This window comes from Empidonax traillii, unplaced genomic scaffold (assembly GCF_003031625.1).
Source record: "Empidonax traillii isolate 1590-97213 ecotype Southwest subspecies unplaced genomic scaffold, ASM303162v1 scaffold1060:size1239554, whole genome shotgun sequence".
Taxonomy (NCBI): Eukaryota; Metazoa; Chordata; class Aves; order Passeriformes; family Tyrannidae; genus Empidonax; species Empidonax traillii.
Window position 1 is genome coordinate 1,042,149 of NW_020956253.1, and position 23,096 is coordinate 1,065,244.

Below are 23,096 nucleotides of genomic sequence, written 5' to 3' on the forward strand. Positions count from 1 at the left end.
TGCAGCCCTGATTTGATTTTCCTGCTGCTTCCCAGCCCATCTCAGCCTGGGGAAAGCAGGCCACAAACCACAAGGCTCCTCGGCGTGCACAGAGACAGCCTTGGGCTTCTGGGTTTGGAATGAGGACGGAGGAGAAGAAACAGGACTGGTGTGGAATGAGTCCTGCTTGGGGTGGAGACCCCCCCGTTGTCCATAAATTGCCATGGCCATCAGTCTTCTACTCAGATGTCTTCTTTCCAAGAAAAAAAGCCTCCTTCCCACCTTGGTCAGCTGCTTGTTTTCCGGCTGATCCCCGCAGCAATGCCCTGCATCCCAAAAAATCAGCTGTGGGGAACAGGTAGCGACCTGTAGCAACGCATTTTCCATCCCACCAGAGAAGGGGTAGATGGTTTTGCTGCTGAATGCCATGTCGGTTGCCGGTGTCCCGGAGGTGGGAGCCGACTGCTCCCAGCACTGGGCGTGTGCCCGGATCCGGCCTCGGAGCCCCGGCTCCCAGGGAGCCGCACCTCGCCTTGGCTGAGGCTCCCAACGCCCTCGGGGGGCCCCGGCTCCCGGTTGGGGCCTGTAGCTGTTCCTGGCGTGCCGAGAGCACAGGGACACGCTCCCACCTCTCCTCACGTGGCTCCAGGTTGAGCAAGTGGGGACAGGCTCGGCTGGCGGGACTCTCCGTTTATGCCAGGCTCCTCGGGGCTGGGATGCATGGAGAAACCCCTTTTCCTGGGGAATACAGGCTCTGGGCACTGCTGGGAGCTCTTGGCGGGAGCTTTACCTCTGCCAACCGTGAATGTGGTGAAGGGAAGGAGGGAGAGGGCTCGTGGGGTGTTGCAGTTGATCCCGGTGTTGCTGGGGGAATGGGAATAAAGGGAAGGACAAATGGGACCAGGCTTGGGAAGAATGTCCCAGAAGAGGTCCCGCTGGGGAGATGATGCAACAGCCCAAATCAAGCTGGTGGCAATGCCCAGAGCTTGGTTTTCTTGGGGGGCCAGGATGGCTGAGCCTCCTCCCCAGGGCAGTTTAAAACTCATTACACAGTTCTCAGCTGACCCTCGGGGCTGGGGCACCTCGGGGATCACAGGCAGAGGTGGAGGAGGGAGAAACAGGACTTCTCCAGCCCCTCTCCTGCTCCTGGCATGGTCCCATGTGAGTCAGTGCTGCTGGGCAGAGAGGCCAGACAGACTCATGGCACCTCCCTCCCTCCAGCCCCATCAGGGTGGCTCACAAATCCTCTTGGAAAAGTCACATTTGGGGTGAGCCGGCCCAGCCAGGGAGCCACCACAGTGCCTGGGGCCAGCAGGACACCCAAAGGCATCCCCTAAAATTCATTCCCCCTGAAAGGGAAACCAGTGTGGCCAAGGGTGAGTTTGAATGTCTGAGTGGTGGATGAAGGAAGACGCTGCGTGTGATGGCAGAGCTGGATCCAGGGGACACAAGAGGGGGACAAAGGAGCACCATAAGCACAGGACAGGGACATATTGGTGTCTCCCCTAATACAGAGACTCCCCCCTTCTGGGACCATGGGCTCTCTGGGGCAGAGATAAGTCATTTATGGAAGGCAAAGCAGCGCAGGTGGTTGGGTTGGGTTGGGTTGGGTTGGGTGAGTGAGCCCTGGAGACCCTTTCCAGCCAACACAGAGATGGGCATCACGAAGTGTGCTAGAAAATGTGCTCCTCCACTTTTTGGGGCCAAGCAGGAGGACACGGCCTGGCTCTCCCAGGCTTTGGGAGGTTTTTTCCGCAGCCGTGGCAGGAAGGTTGGAACAGATGGTCTCCAGAGGTCCCTTCCAACCCTAACAATGCTGTGCACATGGTTTAACCTCAGGGCCTGGCAGGAGTAGGCTGGGATGTTTGTCCATAGACAACAAAACAGATGAAGCTTTTCTCTTTGCTGGCCAGGCCTGAAGGCCATCAGTCAACATCCACCTTCACACAGATCTCCAAATTTGACCCACACGTTTCTCAGGCCTCATCGCCTTGTTCTGCACCTGCACCGAGGACCCTTTATGTGACCCCTCGCACCGTGGAGCACCCTAAATATGCAAGACAGACTTAAATGGGAATAAAAACCACGTTCCAGGCAATTTTGCTCACCAAGACACCAAAAGCAAAGCTCTGCCTTAACTTCACTGTAATACTGACACAGGACCTGGTGTTGAAAGCTCATACTTGAGAGATGGCAAAAGCAGGATCGAGACCACCACAAAGTGACTTCAAAATACACCATGAAAAGCAAAGGTAGGAACTTGTCGTTCCTCGAGTCGTTTTCCTAGAAAGCAATCCACAATTTGTAAAGATAACCACAGATCTTTGTTTTATTTAAAAAAAAAAAAATGGAAGTAGAAAAACTCGGCTGAAAATACCGACAACAACAACAACAACAAAATAATAATAAAAAAATAGCACTCGCATGGGAAATGTTTCTGTTTGGAAAACTTTTGTCAATAGCGACAGCAATTTAAATCATCGAACGATTGTCGTATAAAAACATATTTATTTAAATTAAATATTTTATGCAAACTCGTATCTACACTCATTCAAAATGCATAGAGTCACACAAAAGAGATGGAATGTATTAGCTTAAGAACCGGTGAAGTTGTGGTTTGTTTGGTTTTTTTTTTTTAAAGTATTATTTGCAATTATTATTAATACATTTTGGGGACTGAAACCAGGAAATCATAACCACCCTACTAACTAATCATTACCAAGTGCCATACAGTAAACACTAAGATTAATCATGTCATATAACTGATTTAAAATAAAGCTTCATCTTTATGAAAAGGAAGAGAACTCGAGCAATACAAAAATTCGAGGGGAGGGGGAATAATGGAAGGAATAAATCAATGTACAGCTTTATTACAAGCAATAATACGGTGGAGTTAGGACAGGAATTGGGCACTGCGGCTCCAAACATGGAGCCTGAGCCTTCAAAGGATCTTTGATAAAAAAAAGTGTCTGCTACATCATCACCTCTTGGCCAAAACATTCATCCCAGGACTCGTTCCCAGGGGTGGATGCCGGATGGATCCTGCCTTTCCAAGCCCTGATCTTACCCTTCTCCAGAATGCACTGAGCGCCCTCAGGGCTGGCTGCCCCCTTCCTGGCTGGTGTCCCATCCCCTCTGGGGTTTCCTGAGGGATGAACCCCCAGTCCATGCTCTGGGGGCAGTGGGAAGGGGGGTTTAATCCCTGCTGGTGTGGTCAGGCAGGTCAGGGCGGCTGCAGCAATGCCAACACTGGAACCCAGGAACAGCTCACAGACCATGCGCCCCTTCCCCAAATCCTTCCCTCTTCCTCCCATCCCTGCCTTTTCCCCTTCCAGGAGGACTTCAAACCTGACATTTCTGGGATGCTGCCGCACTCCTGGCTCCAAACCAGAGCTGGGGACGCCTCGAAGCGAGGGGCAGCCTTCCTGTGCTCCCATGAGCATCTCTGCTTTGGAAGAGGGACTTGGCCAAAGGCCTTTGGCTTTGGAAGTGCCCCCCGGCCCCATTCAGAGGCTTTGCACCGGTGGTGACCCAGCAACCAAAATCCTTTACCTACGGCCCCGAGGAGCCTCTGTGGCCCTGGCGGTTCGGACTCGGTCACCCCGAGGGGTGCTGAGCGACGGCCCTGCGGGACAACGCCCCGTAACACTGTGTGGGTCCTTCCAGGTGGCCCCAGCCCGGGCTCTTAGGACACGCTGTAGTTGTTGTAGTAGGTGGCCGTGGCGTCGGCCAGGACGGAGATGAGGCTGTTCTCGGAGGTGTGGGAGCTGCCGGATGCCGGGACTTGCCCGTTGCCCAAGACCCCGCCGTGGTGGTCGCCGTGGTGGCCGGGGTTGTTGAGATACTGGTCGAACTCGTTGCGGTCCATCTCCCCCAGCAGCTCCGCCTGGCTCAGCTGGTCCAAGGTGTCGAAGCCGTGGTGGTCGGGCGGCGGGGAGAGCTGGCCCAGGTGGGCATGGAGGCTGGGGGCGGGCAGGGAGGGGAAGGTGGGCGTGTAGTAGCTGGGAGGAGGAGGAGGAGGAGGAGGAAGGGCAGGGCAGCTGGAGGCCGGGGGGATCATGCAGGTGGCCGGCTGCGACATGGGGCTGAGCGGGTGGTGGTTGCACGGGAGGGAGTTTCCGTACTCCGGAGAGTAGGCGGCTCCGGCGAGGTGGGAGCGGTGGTGCTCGTCGGGGCAGGGCGAGGAGAAGAAGCTCTGCTCGGGGTCTATGGCGTCCAGCGGGGACATCTCCGGGGGGGTGGGCAGCCCATAGGGATAGGTGTCCACGCTGGCGCTGCTCCCGCTGCCCGGAGCCTCCCGGTACCCCCGGACCGCCGGCAGCCCCGGGCGAGGCGGGTACTCACCCGGCCCCTCTTTGTCCCCGCCGGCCCTGCTGCAGGTCCTCTTCTCCGGCACCGTGTTCTGGTCCCGTGCCAGGCTGCCCAGCAAAAACCCCGGGTCCACCCTTTTGCCGATGCGCTTGACCTGTTTCTTCCGCCGGGGCCGGTATTTGTAGTTGGGATAGTCTTGCATGTGCTTCACCCGCAGCCGCTCGGCCTCCTCCACGTAGGGTCGCTTCTGGGAGAGGCTCAGCGCCTTCCAGGACTTCCCTGAAATGGAGAACACACTCCCTTAGCACCCAGAGCTGCTCCTCAAATCTTGCAGGTGCCTCAATCCAAGGGCGAGGTGGGGGCTCCCAATATCCGAGCCGGCACATGTGGAGGACACATCCCACAAACCCCAGAGGAGGATAAAACAGCAATGGAGAAGGGGGGATTGAAGCCACTGTAGGTTCTCCAACTCCCTCCATCCCAAGTCCTGAGCCTAGTGGGCCCAGGGTTAGTAGATAGTAAATAAATCCAGGCAGATAAACTCTCCCTATGGTGCAGGGACAGCCAAAGCCATGCCTGGCTGAGCAGGGGGGGTCAGGACATGATGTCCTTTAATGTGCCCCAGCCTGTGCCCTGCCAGGACTTGCACCAGGGCGTAAGGAAACCTGGGCACTGTGACACCTGGTCTGAACAACATGGTCTAGTGGAAGGTGTCCTTGCCTGTGGTAGGGGGGCTGGAATGACCTGATCTTTAAGGTCTCTTCTCACCCAAACCATTCCATGATTCTGTGATTCTGTGACCTGTTTGAGATGCACAAAATGTCACCAAGACACAGGAGAGAGAAGCAGCGCCAGGCTGGGGGGTTGCATTCCAAGGAGAGGCTGTCCCAGGCTGCTCCTCAGGGTAAGGGGGAGAAACGAGGATACAGATCAAAGCCTTTGATGCCTTCCCATGGCCTGAGACAGCAGAAATTACACTAACAAGCTGAGATGCTGCCTGGCTAAGCAGCGAGGAGAAAACCCAAACCACCAAAGAAAACACCACAGAACTGTCCAGGGAAACACAAACTTTGGATAAGAGGTTGGGCAGCAAAAAGCTCTGTTGCAATTTGGGCAGCGCTTTCTCAGGCTGTCTGGGCTGCTTATTTTGGTTTGCCCTCTTGGTTTCACATCAAAACTGCGGATTGGGAGAAGGGAAAAACGGTAGATGGGGAGTGGGAAACAAATGTGTGCTCAGAGTGGGTTTTGATCCCCCAGCGAACCAGCAGAAACTCAAAATACACACACACACACAGCCCGGCTGGGCAACAGCAACACCAGGTGGGTGAGTGAGGTGGGGACAAAGTGGGACGGCAGAGACAGGCCAGGAAAGTTTGGAGGTCCCTCCTGGTACGGCAAGGCAGCACCTGCAGGGTTTGTACCCAAGGGGTGCCAGGGTGTGCACATGGGGGTGCAGGACACCGTGAGGTTTTACACCCTCCAAGCATCCCAGGGGATGTTGTCTCAGGGTGCTGGACCCGGGCTGGCTTTGCACCCACAGCAGGGCCAGGTGGGTGCAGGGGTGCCCACCTGTTGTGTGCCAGACCAGGTCCCCACCTGAGCAGGGTCTGGAGACCCAGAGATGGCCGATGGTGGGCAGGGTTCCCAATCCAGGGCACCGGATCTGAGTGGGATTTGCACTCCTGGGAATGAGCAGGTGGGTGCCTGGGTTCCCACCCCAGGGCACTGAATTTGGATGGGATTTGGACCCCAGGGTGGGTGGTGGGTGCCTCTGTGCCCACCCCAAAGTACTGAATCCAGACAGGGTTTCACTCCAGGGATGGCCAGTGGGTGCCTAAGTGCCCATCCTGGGGCACTGGATCCGGGCAGGATTGGCAGCCCGCGAATGCCCTGGTGGGCGCATGGGTGCCCAGCGCGGGGTGCTGAATCCCAGGAGGATTTGCACCCCAGGGATCGCCGGGGGGTGCCTGGAGGTGCTCCGGGGCACTGAGTCCCGAGAGGATTTGCACCTGGATGGGTGCCTGAGTGCCCACCCCGGGGTAGTGAATCCGAACGGGATTTGCACCCCATGGAATGCCTGGGAGGGTGCCCACCCCCGGCCACAGGATGCGGGCAGGGTTTGCACCTCCTGGAATGCCTGGGTGGGTGCCCACCCTGGGGCACTGAATCAGGACGGGATTTGCATCCCATGGAATGCCTGGGTGGACGCTCACCCCGGGGGCACCGGATCCGGGCAGTGTTTGCCCCCCGGGGGATGCCCGGGTGGATACCCACCGTCCCACCCCCGCCTCTCCCCCCACCCTCCCCTCCCCAAAAAAACCGCGCACCCCCCGGCTGCTCACCGAGCATCTTGCTGAGCTCCGCGTTGTGCAGGTCGGGGTTCTGCACCGCCAGCCGCTTCCTCTCGTCCTTCGCCCACACCATGAAGGCGTTCATGGGCCGGCGGATGCGGCTCTCGGAGCCCTTCTCGCCCTGCGGGGCCCGGGGGGGCGGCCCCGGGGGCAGCCCCTCGCCCGCGTCCCCCTCCAGCCGCTCCGGCCAGGGGTATGTGCTGAGCAGCGCAGCCATGGCCCTCCCCCCCCACCCCCGGGCCCCCCCCAGCCCCCGCTGCGCTGCCCTCGGGGTCCCCGCGCAGTCCCAGCCTCCCGCCCGGCCTCTCCCGTATTTATGAGCTCCTTGGAAAAAGCCTCCTCCAATGACACCGAAGGGACTCGCTGCTCCTCCTTGTTTGCAAACTCCTCAGCCCCGGCCGGGATGGTTGCGGGGAGGAAAAACTTCTCCCCACCCCTCCGCCCGGCACCCCCCGGGGGAGGGGAGCACAGCCACAAGACCCCCTCCCCCTTCTCCTTCCTGTCCCCCCTCCTCCCTTTATTATTGTTATTTTTCCTTATTTTGCCCGCTGAAAGGAGTAAGGAGGGAGCTGGAAATGTCCCTGCCCTCCCCCAACAGCCCCGCTGCCCCCAACACCTCAGAGACCCTCAAACTTTAAAGGCTGGGGGGTAACGCAGAGAGAGCAGATGAGAGCACTGAAAACTTGGGAATAAAAGGAAAATGGCCCCGAAAGAGGTTCCCATAGGGGTGCAAAAGGCTCCCTCCCCCAGAGCCTTCCCCAGGATTTGGGAGTTGCAGGGTCCCTCTTTGCCAGGGGCAATCCCACAGTCCCACAGGCAGGGACCCTTTTCCCCAATCCTGCTTTTAACCACCAGTCCAGGCTGTGGTTTGCCACCCCACGTGGGTTTCACCCCAAATTTCCAGGTCCCCTCCTACGGGATGAAAACTGGGATGCAGTGGACCTGCTGATGGGCACTCATCCAGCCTGGTTGGGCTCCTGAGGGAGCTTTGCAGGGGCAAACGAGGTAGGGATGGGGCCAGATGGAGCCCAGGGAGGCTCCAGCATTCCCAGTCGGTCCCACCTGCCCACTCCTGGACACCGGGAGAAACAAAGGATCTTTTCCTCGCTGCTGCATTTTATGGAGTGCTGCCCCATCCTGCAAAGCCACCCGAGCCTGGATGGGATGGAAGCCCCAAAGCCACGCAGTGGCATTTCCCACTAACCCCAGTTTGGTGCTCATGAGGGTGGGAAAGTCATCCGAGCAGCTTTCCCCTCACTAGGACAAAGGATCTCCAGGAAGGCGATGGGACCGAAAATCCCCAGCTGGCTGCCCTTTCCCGGCTCATCCCTGCAAACCTGCCCTGAGGAATATATTTAGTCGCTGGATTCCTTTATGATTCTGACCCCCTGACACGGGCTGCAGGGCTGCAGCGGCTCCACTGTGACTGATGGTGGATTTCCTCTCCCTGCTGCCAGCAAACCAGTGGGACGGGGGTGCGGGATGGGAAGGCATTTCCTCGGGCTGGGCGCCGCTGCCCCATCCGAGCCCAGAGAGGGGGGGAAAACCCAGGCGCTGATCCCGAGCCGGGGGTGTTTGTGCAGCTTTCCCACGTGCCTGGGTGTTCCTATTGACTCTTGTCAGATTAGGAGTGATGGAGAGAGCGGAGTGTAAATGTGAGCAGGATCCGCTTGGGCTTCCTGGTCTCTCCCTTCCCTTCGCACAGGAGCGGGATTGCTCCGGTTTCTCGCGGGTTACAGGGATTTTGGGGTCTGGAGAGGTGGGATCTGCCAACTTCCCTCGGAGCAGAAGCAGCAACTGCCCTTTCTGAGCTTTTCCCCGGGACCCAATCAAAAGCCCGCGGAAGCAACAACATTTTCCAGAGGAACTGATTAAATCTATTAAGCTATTTACAAGTGGGCTCCATCAGAGCTGTGTTATCTGGGAATACAACAGGAAGGCAACTTCTCTTAAATCTAAAAGGCGCAGGAGATTTCCTGGTCTCGGGACAGATTTCCAAACCCTTCACACACACATACACACAAGGCCTGTTGCCTTTTATCTGGGATTTGGAGCTGGGCATGCTCCTGGGGACAGTTTGTCCTGTCCCAGCAGCTCCAGTTCTCTCCCAAAGTCCCGTCTCGCGCCTGGAAGTGCCGGGATGGGGCAGGGAGGGAGGATGCCAAACCCTCCATCCTGCCACGGACAGGTCTCCTGGGTGTATTTTGCAACTGGGATTTGCTGCAGAGCTTGGCAGTGAGAAGTGGGGGGGAAAAAAAAACCCTGTGACATCCCTAATCCTTCTGATTTCCCTTAGCTGGGGTTGAACTGTCCTGAAAAAGAGGTTGCCTGGGGTTACAAGGTTTTATTATGAATAGGGTGGTATTTTGGATATGGTGAATGTGGTGCATGGCTCAGCCTTTTTTATGAACCCTCAGGGTGCTCAGGGCCTGGATGTCATTAATATAAAACCAGCACCTCTGTCGAGGTCCCAGAGGCCAGAAATTTTTAGTAGAACACCTCCCCCTCTCTAGGGAAAAGGATAGGAATGGATGAATTCCACCCAATCCCTTTTACAGGACTGCCTCCACCCTGCCCTGTGTTTCCACATTTTGCAGGATGGCTGGAAAGGTTTTTTGGGGGGAGGATAAAACACTGAGCAAAGACAGGACCTGCATCCACCTCCTTCCTGCCTCTGCTGCCGATGCCTGGAGGCTCTCGGAGCACCTCCCTGGGTGTTCCTTGTCCTCACCACTCCCTCCACATCCCAGGGGTGACATTTGATCTCCCACAGGTATTATAAGGGTTGACTTAAGGCTTTTCAGAATTCCCTGAGACACAAACTGTGGGGTCAGAGCGCAGGGAAATCCAGCAAAATATTCCTTGTTTGGATCTTCTCCTTTCCCAGGGCCCCCCTCCAAAATTGTAAGTCCAAACACTAACAACAACAATAATAATAATAATAACAATAATAATAACAATTTTTTTTCCCTTCTCCCCCTCTCCCACAGCACCTGGCATTCTGATGGCATTAGTAAGAAGGGTTTCATTCTGCACCCTGCCTAAAATGCTGGTTAAACCTGTCCTGGAGGAAGCTGCTGGGTTACATAAAGGGGTGAAAATGCCACCTCTTCATTGCCACCGTATCGGGGTAATTACCAGCAGGCTGGAAAAAACTTGGCATTTACCTTTTCCACGCTCACCTTCCCTGCTCTGGTGGGAGGCTTCACCTGTATCTGGGGCACAGGAAGCAGCAGAGCTCTCCCAGGGCTTCGGGAACAGGGAAATTACGGCTAAAAGCTAAAATAGAAGGAGCAGACAAAGGGGGGAAGAAAGCTTTGTTCTCCCCATTTTCACGGCTGGGGAACAGTGGCAGCAACTCCCCTGGGTCAGGCAGAGAATTAGTGACCGAACCCAATATGGAATGAGCATCCTCACCCTTTAAAAATATCCCCCTTTTTTTCTTTTTTTGGGTGGATCCCACATCTGGCTTTTTACTCGGCTTGCAAAGTGCAGGTTTATTTTCACCACCTCCCCCACGCCCTCCCCCCGCCACCGACAGGGACATTAAAATGTGTGAGAAAGTGCAAATCCTAAATTAGCTCAATATTCACATGTTCCTTAATTATTGATGAAACTCTCAGGCTCCCAAGGGGAGTTTTTGCACAGACAGCTGGGGGTTCCCAGCAGAAGAGCTGCAGTTCCCAACCCTGCCCACCGCCCATCCTCCCTGATCCCGCCAGGTTTTCCCCAGGGATCGCTACCTGCACCATTTATTTTCTAGGAAAAAGAACCAGAGCTTTCCCATTATACAAAAAAATGCAGGCAAAAAACCCCAAAGATGCTTAAATTTTCAGCGAGCATGCATAGTGCTGAATATTTCTCCTCTTACTCTTCTTAAAATGCTGCTTTAAGTTTTAAAAAAAAAAAATATATTTTAATGCCTTTAGGTCAAAAGGAACCAGCAAGAGTTTCCCTCTTATGGTTTAAAATTTATAAAAATGGATTAAGATATGAACAAAACTCTTTGAGTGACTCAGAAGCGGATTTTAAGTTCTCACTTGCTGAGAAATGGAGCTTCAATTTGTTTTTTGTAACAATAGTCCCACTTCTACCACCACAAAAATATGTATTTTTTTTTTCCTCCATTTCCCAGGCCCACATCACTAAAAGTTTGCTGATGCAAGAAAAAAAGTTGGTTTATCCCTGGATGGGACAGGTATAGAGACAAAAGCCATGGTTGTTGTCCCAAGTTCTTTGAGCTCTGAACCTTCCTGGAGGTTCCTGCTCAAGGAATGAGAAGGAATTAAGCAAAAGGATGGCTTTGGAGGCCCACAGTCTTTATGCTGCTCGAGGACACACAGCTCCAAGATCTTTTTTTTCCAGCTAGGCGTGATGTTGGGCAGTGCTTCCAAGAGACTTTGTGTGGTTTTCCTCTCTTCTTGGAGCTTCCTTCCTCCTCTTAGTGTTGGCAGGTTTGGAGGTTTCGTGACGTAAACGGTGCCTTTTGAAGGTGGATCCTGCAAGAACTTCGGACTCGTGTGTTTAAAACAGGACGAACTCGGTTCATTCCATCGGAGCAAGAGGCTCATTTTTGATGCTGAGCTGAGGCAGTGAGAACCAGGGCTGCCTAAAGGGGAATTGCACCAAGGAACATGATGCTGAGCTGTCCCCAAATGCATTTCAGAGTCACAGAATCATTTAGGTTGGAAAAGATCACCGAGCACAACCATCCCCCAGCACTGCCAAGGCCACCACCGAGCCATGTCCCCGAGAGCCACATCCACATGGCTTTTAAATCCCTCCAGGGATGGGGACTCCACCAATGCTCTGGGCAGCTGTGCCAGGGATGGACAACCCTTCTGGTGAAGAAATTGTTCCTGATACCCAACCTGACCCTCCCCTGGCACAGCTTGATGCCATTTCCTCTCGTCCTGTCCCTTGTTCCCTGGGAGCAGAACCTGAGTCCCTCCCCACCTCCCCCCTCCTGTCAGGGAGCTGCAGAGAGTGAGAAGGTTCCCCCTGAGCCTCCTTTTCTCCAGGCTGAGCCCCCCCAGCTCCCTCATCTGCTCCTGGTGCCCCTTTTCCCAGCTCCATTCCCTTCCCTGGACACACTCCAGCACCTTCAATTCACAATTTCCAGCTGCATCTTGGATACCATCAAATGGACTCAGATCCATTTAAACCCCAGGGTAAGTGGCTCTGAAATGTTTAAAAGTGTCTTGCATTTAGGCTTTGAACTCACCCTGGCTGTTACTACAGGGCACTTGGGGACATGGGTCCAGTGGTGGCCTTGGCACTGCTGGGGGAACAGTTAGACTCGATGATCTCAGAGGGCTTTTCCAACCTTAAGGATTCCATGACTCTGTTTTACACTGGCTGTGTGTAAAGCACTGGAGATAGAATGTCTTGGAAGGAAGTCCCAGGAACGGTGCCTGTTCCACACGTCTGGGTTGTCACAGAGTGCACCAGCGTGGTGTCCCACCCTTGGCTCCAAGGAAAGCTCCAGGCACACCAAGACCAAAACTCCTATAAAGCTCATGCAGACTTTGCTCTAATGCTGGTACCAGGACAATTTTTCCATGGCCTCTGCTTCCCAGGATAGTTCAGTGCTTGCAGGATTTCCAAGCCCAAGGCACCTCTGCTACTGCTGCTCTAACACTGCACTTGCAAACCACGTCAGGGGCCGTGGAGCCCACTGGGAATTCTGAGGATCAAAGCAAAGAACAACCCCTAAACCTGCAAAGAATGGAGAATCCATTCTGTTGGAATGCTCCCAGTGTAAAAAGGAAAATCATCTTCTCTGTCTCTGGTGACCCGGGGTTACCAAAACTGAACACGTTTCAGTATCTCTGCTGCGGGTGCATCATTCCCCGCTTGGGCAGGAAAGCAGAGCCCCATTTTGCTCAGTTTCTAGGCAATTCCACTGCTGGAGGAACATCATTTTTGTGCTGCAGTGTGGGGGAGTACAATGGATAAATTAAGGACAATGGAGAAATGTGCCACAAAAGACCCCGTAGTTTGAAAGTCTGATTTTCGCGGAAATGAAACCAAGTCGTTCCTTTTGTGCTCACATTCTGCTAATTCCACCACTTGGGCAGTGATGTCATTCTTTTTCTTATGCTTTCTAAAAAAGAAGACCTTCTTGCCAAACCAGGGTTTGGTTAAAACTGAACTCACAACCCACTACAAACAACCAAACAAAAAAAAATCAAGTATAATTTATTACTTCGAAACATGTTCCTGTTGTTCCAATTTCACTGGGCAGTATCTTGTAAGAAGAGCCTTTCATTTGAGTAACACATTTGAGGGCTGACCACTAACACAGAGCAGGGCACTTAAATGAATTGCTTGTGTCAAATGCAAGCAATTTATGATTTATGATTATTTATTTGTTATGATTCCTCCACCCCCCCTCCCCACACCACATGCAGAGCTTGAGGCACATTAAAATCCCACATTTCCTGGGATAAAGTGCCATGAATTTCTTGTAGAAAGAGAGGATCTTCCATTTGTAGCTGACACTTCCATCTGAGCCAGATTTAAATCCTGGGTATACTGCACTTAACTGCAGGGACACCATAAATTTAAAGATTCATTCCAGGAATTTCATTCTTTCTGTAACTGGCACTGGAATGTGGCCAAACACCCATAAGAATTAGCACATAGAAACTGGAAGATTAATAGAGGGAACAAACAAACAAGCCCAGCAGGATTTGGAGAAGGAAACCTTATTCCTTGACTAGGACCTTTTGGAATTGAAATCCCACAGAAGGTTGTGAAGTTCAGCTGCTTAAGAGTTAAAAAAAAATTAATTAGAAACAATCAGGCTTTTGGATTCTAACAAACAAACATTTAAACTGGGAAGTTCTGCTGCTTAAAAGTAAAAAAGAAAAATAGAATTGAAAACACTCAGACTTTTGGATTCTACTAATAAAGAAAAATTCAAAGATGTACCATAAAGATAATTTTTTTCATTTCAGTCAAGGAGATTACTCCCAACTTCAAAGCAACCTGATAGCATTAACTGGTAGTTCATTTAAGGAAGCCAGGAACAAGCAGGATTATATTGGATAATAATTGTATTTCTCCTGAAAAGGAGATGCTACAAGGGTTAAAAACCACTGACATGTGATGTGAGACACAGAGAAAGGCATCTTGTTCTCCCATACAATAAGTCAAACTACAGTAATTTTGCAGCAATGAATGAGCATGTCCTGAGGGGGAAAAAAAAAAAAAAAGGTGCATTGGAAACCAAGAGATCTTAAAAAAAGGAAGAGTTCAGCTGCAACTCAAACACCCAAAGCCATGTGGTCTGTGCTGCAGATGAAGTTCCTTCCACTGGACAATAAAGGCAGCTTAAGGAAATTTTTTTCCTATTAACATCTGCATCTTGACAATGTTTCTCAAACCACGTTAAGCAACTCCACTGAGCTAAGACAATATAAAAATGTACCCATTTTATTCAGCAGAGCAGCCAATGGAGTGGTTTAGATTTACACTGATGAGACACAGCCAGGCCTTAACGAAATGGGCAGCTCATGGATTTGAATTCTGGATTAGGCCAGGACAACTGGCTGGATTTCAGGGCTGTGCTGTCCATTTGCTGTGGCCAAAGGAATATCAGAGCAGGACACCAGGATGGTGAATCCCTCTTCCCATTCCACCACTTCCAAGCTCACCCATCTCTCCTGACAGCTCAACTGCGAGATCTTAATTCCAAGATCTCACACAGCCTTACTTAATTCCAGGCTCACAATTAGAAAAAAGCTCTAATTTGGTTATAAATCTGAATTGCAAGTTTTCAATGTGGAAGTGGCAATACTAATGACTGTGCTTTGAAAATCTGCTGGTCTCCTAATTTCAGAAAAAAACCTCGCTCTCTCTAACTTTCTGAATGCCAGATGCATCACTGACCCTGAATATTGCCTGAGAATGACAGATTTAGATTTGGTTAATAAATGACACATTTAGATATGGTTAATAAATGATTAATACACATCTAAGTAAGCAGAGATGGTTGATACACAGTTCCTTTAGCTTTGGTGCAAAGTTACAACTGTTTCACCACAACTGGTCTGAAAACACGGGGAGGCATTTTTATTTCATCCTCTAGTACTGACACTCAGCTGTAAACCTTTAATCAGAGTAAACATTTTGGGAAGAAACAACATTCATTTTAGTTGTAAAAGGAGATCAATGAAAAAAATTAAGACACCACTTTTCAAAAAAATCAGTGAAAAAACACAAACAGCTTTGCAAACCCCCTCCTGTTTCCAGAAGCAGAGCTGGGCTCTCACAAGTGAAAATAACTTTAATAAAAAAGGCAGTGGTTTTTTTGGTATTTTTTTTTCCTGAATTGGGAAAAACACAGTTGGTGTGAAGCAGCAGGAAGTAGTTCCCTGCCTTTCACAGTCTGAATCACGTGCTGGATCCCTTTTTAAAATGGCACTGAAGCTCATGTTAGCCCATCACCACGTTCTCCTTTAGAAGAGACACTTGAACCCAGGCTGTGGTCCCAGCTGGAGGTGGAGCACTGTGTTCTACCCTGGGGCGTAACGTGTTTGCTGCTGAGTTTACACAGAGCCCTTCTCTAATTCACCTCAGAGTGACTCTGAAATGGTTAAATGTGCTTGCAGTGCTTCTTTTTCTTCCTGGGAGCTCCTTCCACACACTCCTCCACCTCCTCTTTTTGCCTTTTGTGTTTCTTCTTACGGTGTTTCTTCTGCTTTTCCTCCTGGTCCTTCACACTGAGATCCTCCCCATCAGCTATTCCCACATAAATTTCTCCATGGCCCATATTTTCATCACAGTTGGTGTTTTCCCCTTCGTGCTGCTCTTTATGTTTCCTCTTCTTTTTCCCTCTGTGACATTCATTTAATGGAGTACCCAGTTCCTCCCCATCTAAACCACCCGTCTCGGGCTCTTTCTCGCAGTGCTCTGTCCTTTCTGCCTCCTCATCTCTCTTCTTCTTCTTCTTCTTTTTCTTCTTCACTTTGGTTTCCAGCTCTTCCACAGGATCCAAAGCTTCATCAGCTGTTGGGCTGGAATTATCCACCTTTGTTTCTGGTTCCTTCCGGGATCCTTTCAGCTTTGCCATGCGCTTGGCAAAATACTCCTGCACAGTGAGAACGCTCTTCACTGTGTTGGAACCATCTGCAGGGTCAGAGAGCCAGCCCTTGCTCTCCTTGTCTTCCTGAGACTCAGGATCAGTGATATCCTCCTGCAAGTGAACAAAAAGAAGCAGGAGTGAGAGTCAGGAATAATGGCTTTAAATATAAAGCTGATTTCTGCACGTTAAGAGGAAAAAATATTGAAACGCGGTGCTTTGAAAATTAACTGTAAAAGTGTATGTTTGGGTGGAAGGGAGGCAGCCCTGATGTAAAAGATGCTGTAGGTTTAGAGGTGGAAGGATGGAAGGCAGCGAGAGAGCACAAAACAAGACAATTTTCAGTTGGTTTGAACTCCTTATTTAACCTACTCCTGTGCAACTCACGCAGACTGAGTTTACTACCACCACACTCAGCGCGTTACACTCCCTTTACAAAAGCACACGTCTCTGCAAGACATAAACCTACAGGAGAAATAATCCAGCACAATCTATTAGCCCGTGGCACAAAGGAAATCCCATGCCTGGCATCCCTCTCCAGCAAAGGGCTCAAGATCCAGGGAGCAATCCAGCACTGAGGCATCTCTTCCATCTTATCTGATCCTCCGAAATGTTTGTTTCGCTGCTTCGCTGTCATTGTGTCCCAGATGTTGTTATTTAAACACGCTCCATTTGATCACAAGTTATCAGATGGCAAAAACAACATCACAGGTTACATCTTACAAGGCTTCTGCAGACGTGAACTGAGGAGCTGCTCAACTCTGGTTGCAGGTGAGGAGTTATTAAAAGAGTCTTGTATCTAGAGAGTAAATATACAACTAAAAGCAAAGTATAGTTGTGGAGTGGATGTTTTGTATGGCAGGAAGGGAACTGACTCTGAAAAAGCAACAAATGCAACAAGTTGAAAATATGTAATTTGCTAAATTGTCTGGGATTTACAAAATAAACAAGCCAAACAGGCAGCTGAAATTAAGGCTTGTTCACATACATACCAAAGCACCCAAAAAAAAAAGCCTTTGTGGCTTTTGCTTGGCAGAAGTCACAAATGACTCTTGGAAGTGTCCCAGATTTTCAAAGAATCACAGGATCATTAAGGTTGGAAATGACCTCCAAGATCATCAGGTTCAACTTGTGACTGATCCCCACCTTGCCACACAGCCCAGAGCACTGAGTGCAACATTCCTTGGACACCTCCAGGGATGGGGACTCCACCACCTCCCTGGGCAGTCCCTTCCAATGCCTGACAACCCTTTCCAGGAAGAAATTATTTCTGATGTCCAACTTTAACCTCCCCTGGCACAGCTTGAGGCTGTTACCTCTCATCCTGTCCCTTGTTCCCTGGGAGCAGAGCCTGATCCCCACCTGGCTCCCCCCTCCTGTCAGGGAGTTGCAGAGCCAGAAGGTCCCCCCTGAGCCTCCTTTTCTCCAGGCTGAGCCCCCCAAGCTCCCTCAGCTCACTATTTTATTTTTAAGCCTTGTTCACACTGCAGGTAACCAAACACTCCCCTCTGGATGGGAAAAGCTGAGCAGGTCAGGTTGGAGTGGAATCCTCACCAACATCTGCCCTACAACCTGTTCCTGAAAGGGAGCTAAACCACAGCTATTACAGCCAAATAGGGTGAGTATGACTGAGATAATTCCCTGGTTTTCCATTCATAAATGCACAGAGAGATAAGAGCATCCACTCTGCCCACGCATCCTGAATGTGAACTGGAGGGACTATAAAACACCACCAAATCAGGGCAGCAATATTTTACAGCCACTTTCACTGCCATAAACTGATACCCAGGGAAGGCCAGCAGAGAACTGGGAGATATAAACCCACTTATCTCCACACTTTACAGTTATTGCACGATGGTGGAGATAAGTGAGCTGGTTCTCTTCGGGGCATCGTTAAACTTGCTGCCTGAAGTGGGGTTTATCAGGGTTTGGGAGGAAGGTTTTCCAAGTCTGACTCCTTCTGCATCCATAACCCTTTACTCACATCAGCAGGAATGCAAAAATTGGTGTCATTAGTGATGCATTACGAGTGGATTTCCTCATACATCTGCTTTCAGGAGAGCTGTTCCAGTGGAACGAAAGTAAGGCTGCACTTGAGATTCCAGGAATGTTTGTGTGGGCACTTATCAAAATCAGGTACTTTTCTGGTAGGAATATGTTGTAGTGTTCCTGCAGGTTATGGAGTAACTGAAACTATTTGACTTCTGGCAGAGAAGCCTGAAAAAGAGATGTTGAACATGGGGAAAAACAGGATGTGTCCACACACATCCACATACAGGTGACATTTGAAAGGGGAGCGGCAGCAGAAGTTTGACGAGACAGAATTCCCAGGATAAATGGATTGAGCTATGTTTAGAGTAAGAGTGTTTTTAATAAGACCTACCTCCTAGCCCAGCAAGCACAGAATCCCAGTCCATCACTGAATCATTTAGGCTGGAAACGACCTCCAAGATTCTTGAGTCCAACCTGTGCCCTATCCCCACCTTGACACCCAGCCCAGAACACTGAGTGCCACGTCCAGTAGTTCCTTGGACGTGTCTAGGGATGGGGACTCCACCACCTCCCTGGGCAGCCCCTTCCAATGCCTGACAACCCTTTCCAGGAAGAAATTCCTCCTGATGTCCAACCTGAACCTCCCCTGGCACAGCTTGAGGCTGTTACCTCTCATCCTGTACCTTGTTCCCTGGGAGCAGAGCCTGATCCATCCCCGGCTCCCCCCTCCTGTCAGGGAGTTGCAGAGCCAGAAGGTCCCCCCTGAGCCTCCTTTTCTCCAGGGTGAGCCCCCCCAGCTCCCTCAGCTGCTCCTGCTGCTCCAGCCCCTTCCCCAGCTCCGTTCCCTTCCCTGGACACGCTCCAGCCCCTCGGTGTCTCTCTTGTCTGAGGGGCCCAGAACTGCCCCCAGCCCTGGAGGTGCCCCAGCAGTGCCAGCACAGGGACAGGCACTGCCCTGCCACACTATTGCTGATACAGTCCAGGTGCCACTGGCCCTCTTGGCCAGCTGGGCACACCCTGTCTTATGTTCAGCTTCTGTCAACCAGCAGCCCCAGGTCCTTTTCCAGCTTTCCAACCACTCTGCCCCAGCCTGGAGCTGCAGGGGGTTGTGGTGACCAAGTGCGTCTCTCAACCCTGTTGACTCTCACACCACTGGCCCGTGGATCTAGCAGATCCAAACCTGCTGCCCTGCTAAAGCACAGTGAAATAGGGCATTTTCCCTCTACCCACAGCAGGGTTTGGACACCCTGGATTGCAAAAGGGCAAACAGTCTCCCAGGTTTTCAGCCTGAACAGTTTCCCTCCCCACCCCAAGATGTAAAACGCACTTGGGACCAGAACACCAGATACCCCCTGGCCAACCAGGAAAGGATTTTCTCATTCCCTTGGTGACTTCAAGTTCTGACAACTTAATTACTGTAATTGAAGGCAAATATTACTTGAACTCTACGCATTTCTTTTTATAAAATACATTAGGCATAAAAACAAATGTTCCTTTGGTTAAACAGAGGAGTTCAGAAGGTTTGCACGAGCCCAGAAAATAAGAACCTTGCTCAGAAACTCCTTTATTGATAAGAATTTTAATAACCACGGGCCACTGAGCACAGAACTAACAGGGCATGGAGACAAGCAAAGAGGTGCCAACCCTAGAAAACCTCTGGGGTTTGGAGAAGCTTATGTAAAACCATAAATCACCTGGAAGGGCTGTTAAATGCCAAAGTGTTCCCGCTTCCGTGATGTACCTGTCCTAGTAGCCATGGGAACCCTGCTGAACTCCAAACATGGCTTTTCTCTAACCTCTCTCAGTTTATGCAATTTCCTCCCCCCCCCCACCTTGACCCAACACACACACAGAAAAAAATTCCAACAAAAATAAGAAATGCATCCTTAAATGTGCCTTGTGCTGCTGCTACTCCTGAAAAGCAATTTTTCACAAGATTAAGGACACTCCTATACCCCTAAAAAAATGATGATCATGTAAAAAGGAAAGAGCAATTGTGCTGTAACTGGTGGAAAACCTGAAAATTTGGGCTTTGGAGCTCCATGAGTTCCAAAACTGCCAATGAAAAAGTTCTGAAAAGATGAATTAAAAGGAATTGGGAATCCTGGTCTCTGGGGAATTGGTGGGATGGTTCCAAGCAGGAGAAAACAACTGCCTGAAACGTGATGTTAAATGTGGAATGATTAAAAGGAAACAATAGGAAAATTCAAGGAGAGGTTGGGAAGGGCACAGGAAAAGATGAAGGTCAATTACAGCCAGAAGTCCCCTGTAAATATCATCTGTTTATGTAATTAAATGTATGGAAAATAATCTGAAGGACATAAAGCACTTTATGTACTGCCGTGTTTGCTTCACTTGCTGATTAAATCATTAAGTCAGGACACTAAACTTATAGAGGGGAAATCCTGGTTCCCTTCAATCCTGCAGGATCAGGATTGTCTCTCCAAGGCCTCACACTCTGAAACTACCTTCCAGCCACAGTTATTTAGTGAAAGAAAACATAGAGGATTATGATTAATTATCAAAGCAATTCACATCACATCATGAAAACAGCCTGGCAAGAGCAGAAGGCTGAAGTGGAAAGGATTTAGACACCTCATGAAACTCAAGCTGGTCTAGTGGAAGGTTCCCTGCTCGTGGCAGGCGTTTGAAATGAGATGATCTTTCAGGTCCCTTCCAGCACAAACCATTTTGTGATTTAATGAAAATTAATATTCAAAAAGTAAAACTGCACCTGCACGTTACTCTGGGAGGAAAAGTGAGATAGAACCAACCAGCAAAGCAAGGGGTGTCGGTACATGAGCAACAGAAGCAGCTTGGGTTAATTCAGAGACTCTTCAGAATGCAGGTATGTCTTTTCTAGCACTTAAAAGCTTAGAGTAGGGGAATAAAAAAATCTCCTGTACCATCTCAGATATGCTATGTATGAACTATGTATGAACTGCTGGGGTACTAATTCACACCAGTTTCGTGAGCTCCAATTCACAAAAATGACACAAAAGGCAAAGGCAGAATAAATCTAAACTCTAATTTCAGTAGATTCTCATTCAAATGGGCTGGATGAAGAACATGGAGCCTGAATTACCTGGAAAACACATGACAGATAATTCATAGCTTTAAAATGCAACCACCTCTGCCTGGCTGAACCACAGCCATCACCTACTTTATGGCTGAGAAGGTGTAACAATAAGATTAGGATAATCCAGTTGTGTTCCTGCTGCTTCAGATCCTTCCCCCAGAGGTGCTTTGGGATGACCCCCCGTGCAGTGCAAAAAACCAAAGAGGACTGAGGGAATCCCTGAATCCTTCTAACCCAGGAATGGCTGCAGGTTATTCCTGGAGAGCCACTCTGGAGCTCTGCAGACATCAGTGAGGACAGAGCCTTGCCTGAAGGAGCTGACAACTTCGAGTTAAGTATGAGCATAAACATTTGGATTGGGATCAAACAGGCAAGAGAGTGAACAAAGACTTGTAGTACGACGAGGGGAAGCAGGATTAAAATAAATACATGCATAAATAAGGCCTCATACCATCAGTTTCTGAACTCAATTCTGGCTCCAGAGCAGGTACTCAGGAGGCTCTGATGGTTTTAATTCACCTGCAGACAGCATTTTATGAAGAACTATTGATAACAGGCTTCCAGTAGAGAAAGGGCTGATGGAAAGGGAAAATGGGACAATCTTCCTGGTGCTCATGAGGAAAAGGACAAGCGGCAGCAGATGTAAATTACATTGTCCTTTTCAAAATGTTTTGTGTCATACAGGCATTGGACACTCATGAAACTTCAGGAGGAGAAATCAGTAGGTATGTGAAATCTCAACAACCACTGGGAGTCTCAACCTCTGAAAACAAGTCAGAAACAATTCCCAGGAAAGCATTAGGTACAGTTAATCCTTGCTTGGAATGGAAAATGGAGGATCCCCAGGAGCATCTCCCAGCCCTGCAATGCTTTAAAAACTTAAACAGGGATCCAGTTTGACCTCCAGGTAATCCCAGAATTGTTAAGGTTGGAAAAGTCCTCTAGTTGAAACATTCCCCTGAACTGCCAAGGCCACCCCATGTCCCCCAAGTGCCACACCTGCAATTTCTGGGTTTTGTTGGCTGGTATTTTAACCACCAGGGCACCTCACAGAGCCACAGCAAGGTGTCATTTCACTACTCTTTCTCCTGAGTGCCACTAAAGCAATGAATCCACCCAGGGGGAAATGGAATGAAAATCCTGAGTGTCCAATGCCTGTATGACACAAAACATTTTTGAAAAGGACAAGTTGCAATTACTACAGGGAAGCACTTTCCTGACTCCATTAAAATAAGTTCTGTGTTAGAATACACTGAAAAATCAGCTGCTGTCTTGCAGCTGATAGCAACTGCTACACTCCACAGGAACTATCAGCTCTGTCTCCAACCCAGCAAGGACAAGGAGAGAGGTTAGGAAGTAATTAATGGAAAAGGGACAAGGAAAAATTGTTTTAAAAAATCCAACTGTTCTTCCATGGAATTAAGAACATCCATTTTGGCTACACCTGCAGCTACAAAAGATAGAAAAAACAGGTTTTCCCTCTTGCAACTAAAAAGTAAAGGAATTTTATTATAGTAAATCTTTGCATTGATTAATTTGGGAGTTATTAACAGAATCTTTGACATCTGGAGGTCTCCAGGCTGGAGCAGGACTATTGTCAGCCCTAGACCAGGTCAGTTTTTGTAGTGGAATCATGGAAACCCCTAAAGACAGAGGTCCCATCGTCCTTCAGGACACCCAAATTGTGATCATGGAAGCACAGAATGATTTGGTTTGGAAGGGACCTTAAAGTTTATCTCATTCCAACCCCCTGCCATGGGCAGGGACACCTTCCACTATCCCAGGTTGTCCAACCTGGCCTTGGATGTGACACCATATCCTAGTGAGGAGGTTTTATAGCCACATAACAGCACCCATTTCATTCCACTGCATAAATCTATAGGTGCTTGGTTTTTAAGTGCATTTACATTTTACTTGCTGATTCCATTTTTTATTTCAGTTTCAAACTCTGCAGTGATGAGTTTCTTTTAGAACTACATTCAAATTCTCCCAGGTTTTCTTGCAATTCTATTTTATATTTTTGCCAAAATCTCATCCTGTACCTCAGAAAGTGGCCAATTTTAGCATTTTTCTTTCATTCTTATAATTCACACAATATACAGCAACCACCTCTCTTGCTGAATGCAATCTCTTGATACCCAAACTGCCATTTGTTTGTCATCTAAACAACACATTTTCAGTGTTTTAGGATGTGTTGGATCCCAGCCTGTTCCCATCAATGAAACAGGAGCTGTAACACTCAGCCAGGTTTTGCCTTCAGCCTGCAAACAACAGGGGAACAGGAAACAACAGGGTT

The 23,096-nt window shown here is 49.8% G+C and overlaps 2 protein-coding genes across 2 annotated transcripts in view; both read right to left on the reverse strand.

The window, feature by feature from the left end:
• Positions 1 to 2,334: 2,334 nt before the first annotated feature.
• Positions 2,335 to 6,907, reverse strand: SOX7 (SRY-box 7). The gene is made up of 2 exons (XM_027904471.1): positions 6,633 to 6,907; positions 2,335 to 4,569 (listed from the first exon to the last, which is right to left on the reverse strand). Exons 1-2 carry the CDS (start codon positions 6,856 to 6,858, stop codon positions 3,665 to 3,667), a joined length of 1,131 nt encoding a protein of 376 aa, XP_027760272.1. The 5' UTR covers positions 6,859 to 6,907; the 3' UTR covers positions 2,335 to 3,664.
• A 7,792-nt stretch (positions 6,908 to 14,699) lies between these two features.
• PINX1 (PIN2 (TERF1) interacting telomerase inhibitor 1) overlaps positions 14,700 to 23,096 on the reverse strand; it is a 62,799-nt gene continuing 54,402 nt past the window's right edge. The window contains exon 7 of the mRNA XM_027904472.1: positions 14,700 to 15,843. Within this exon, the coding sequence (XP_027760273.1) occupies positions 15,244 to 15,843 (600 nt within the window). The 3' untranslated portion in view covers positions 14,700 to 15,243. The remainder of the gene's footprint in view (positions 15,844 to 23,096) is intronic.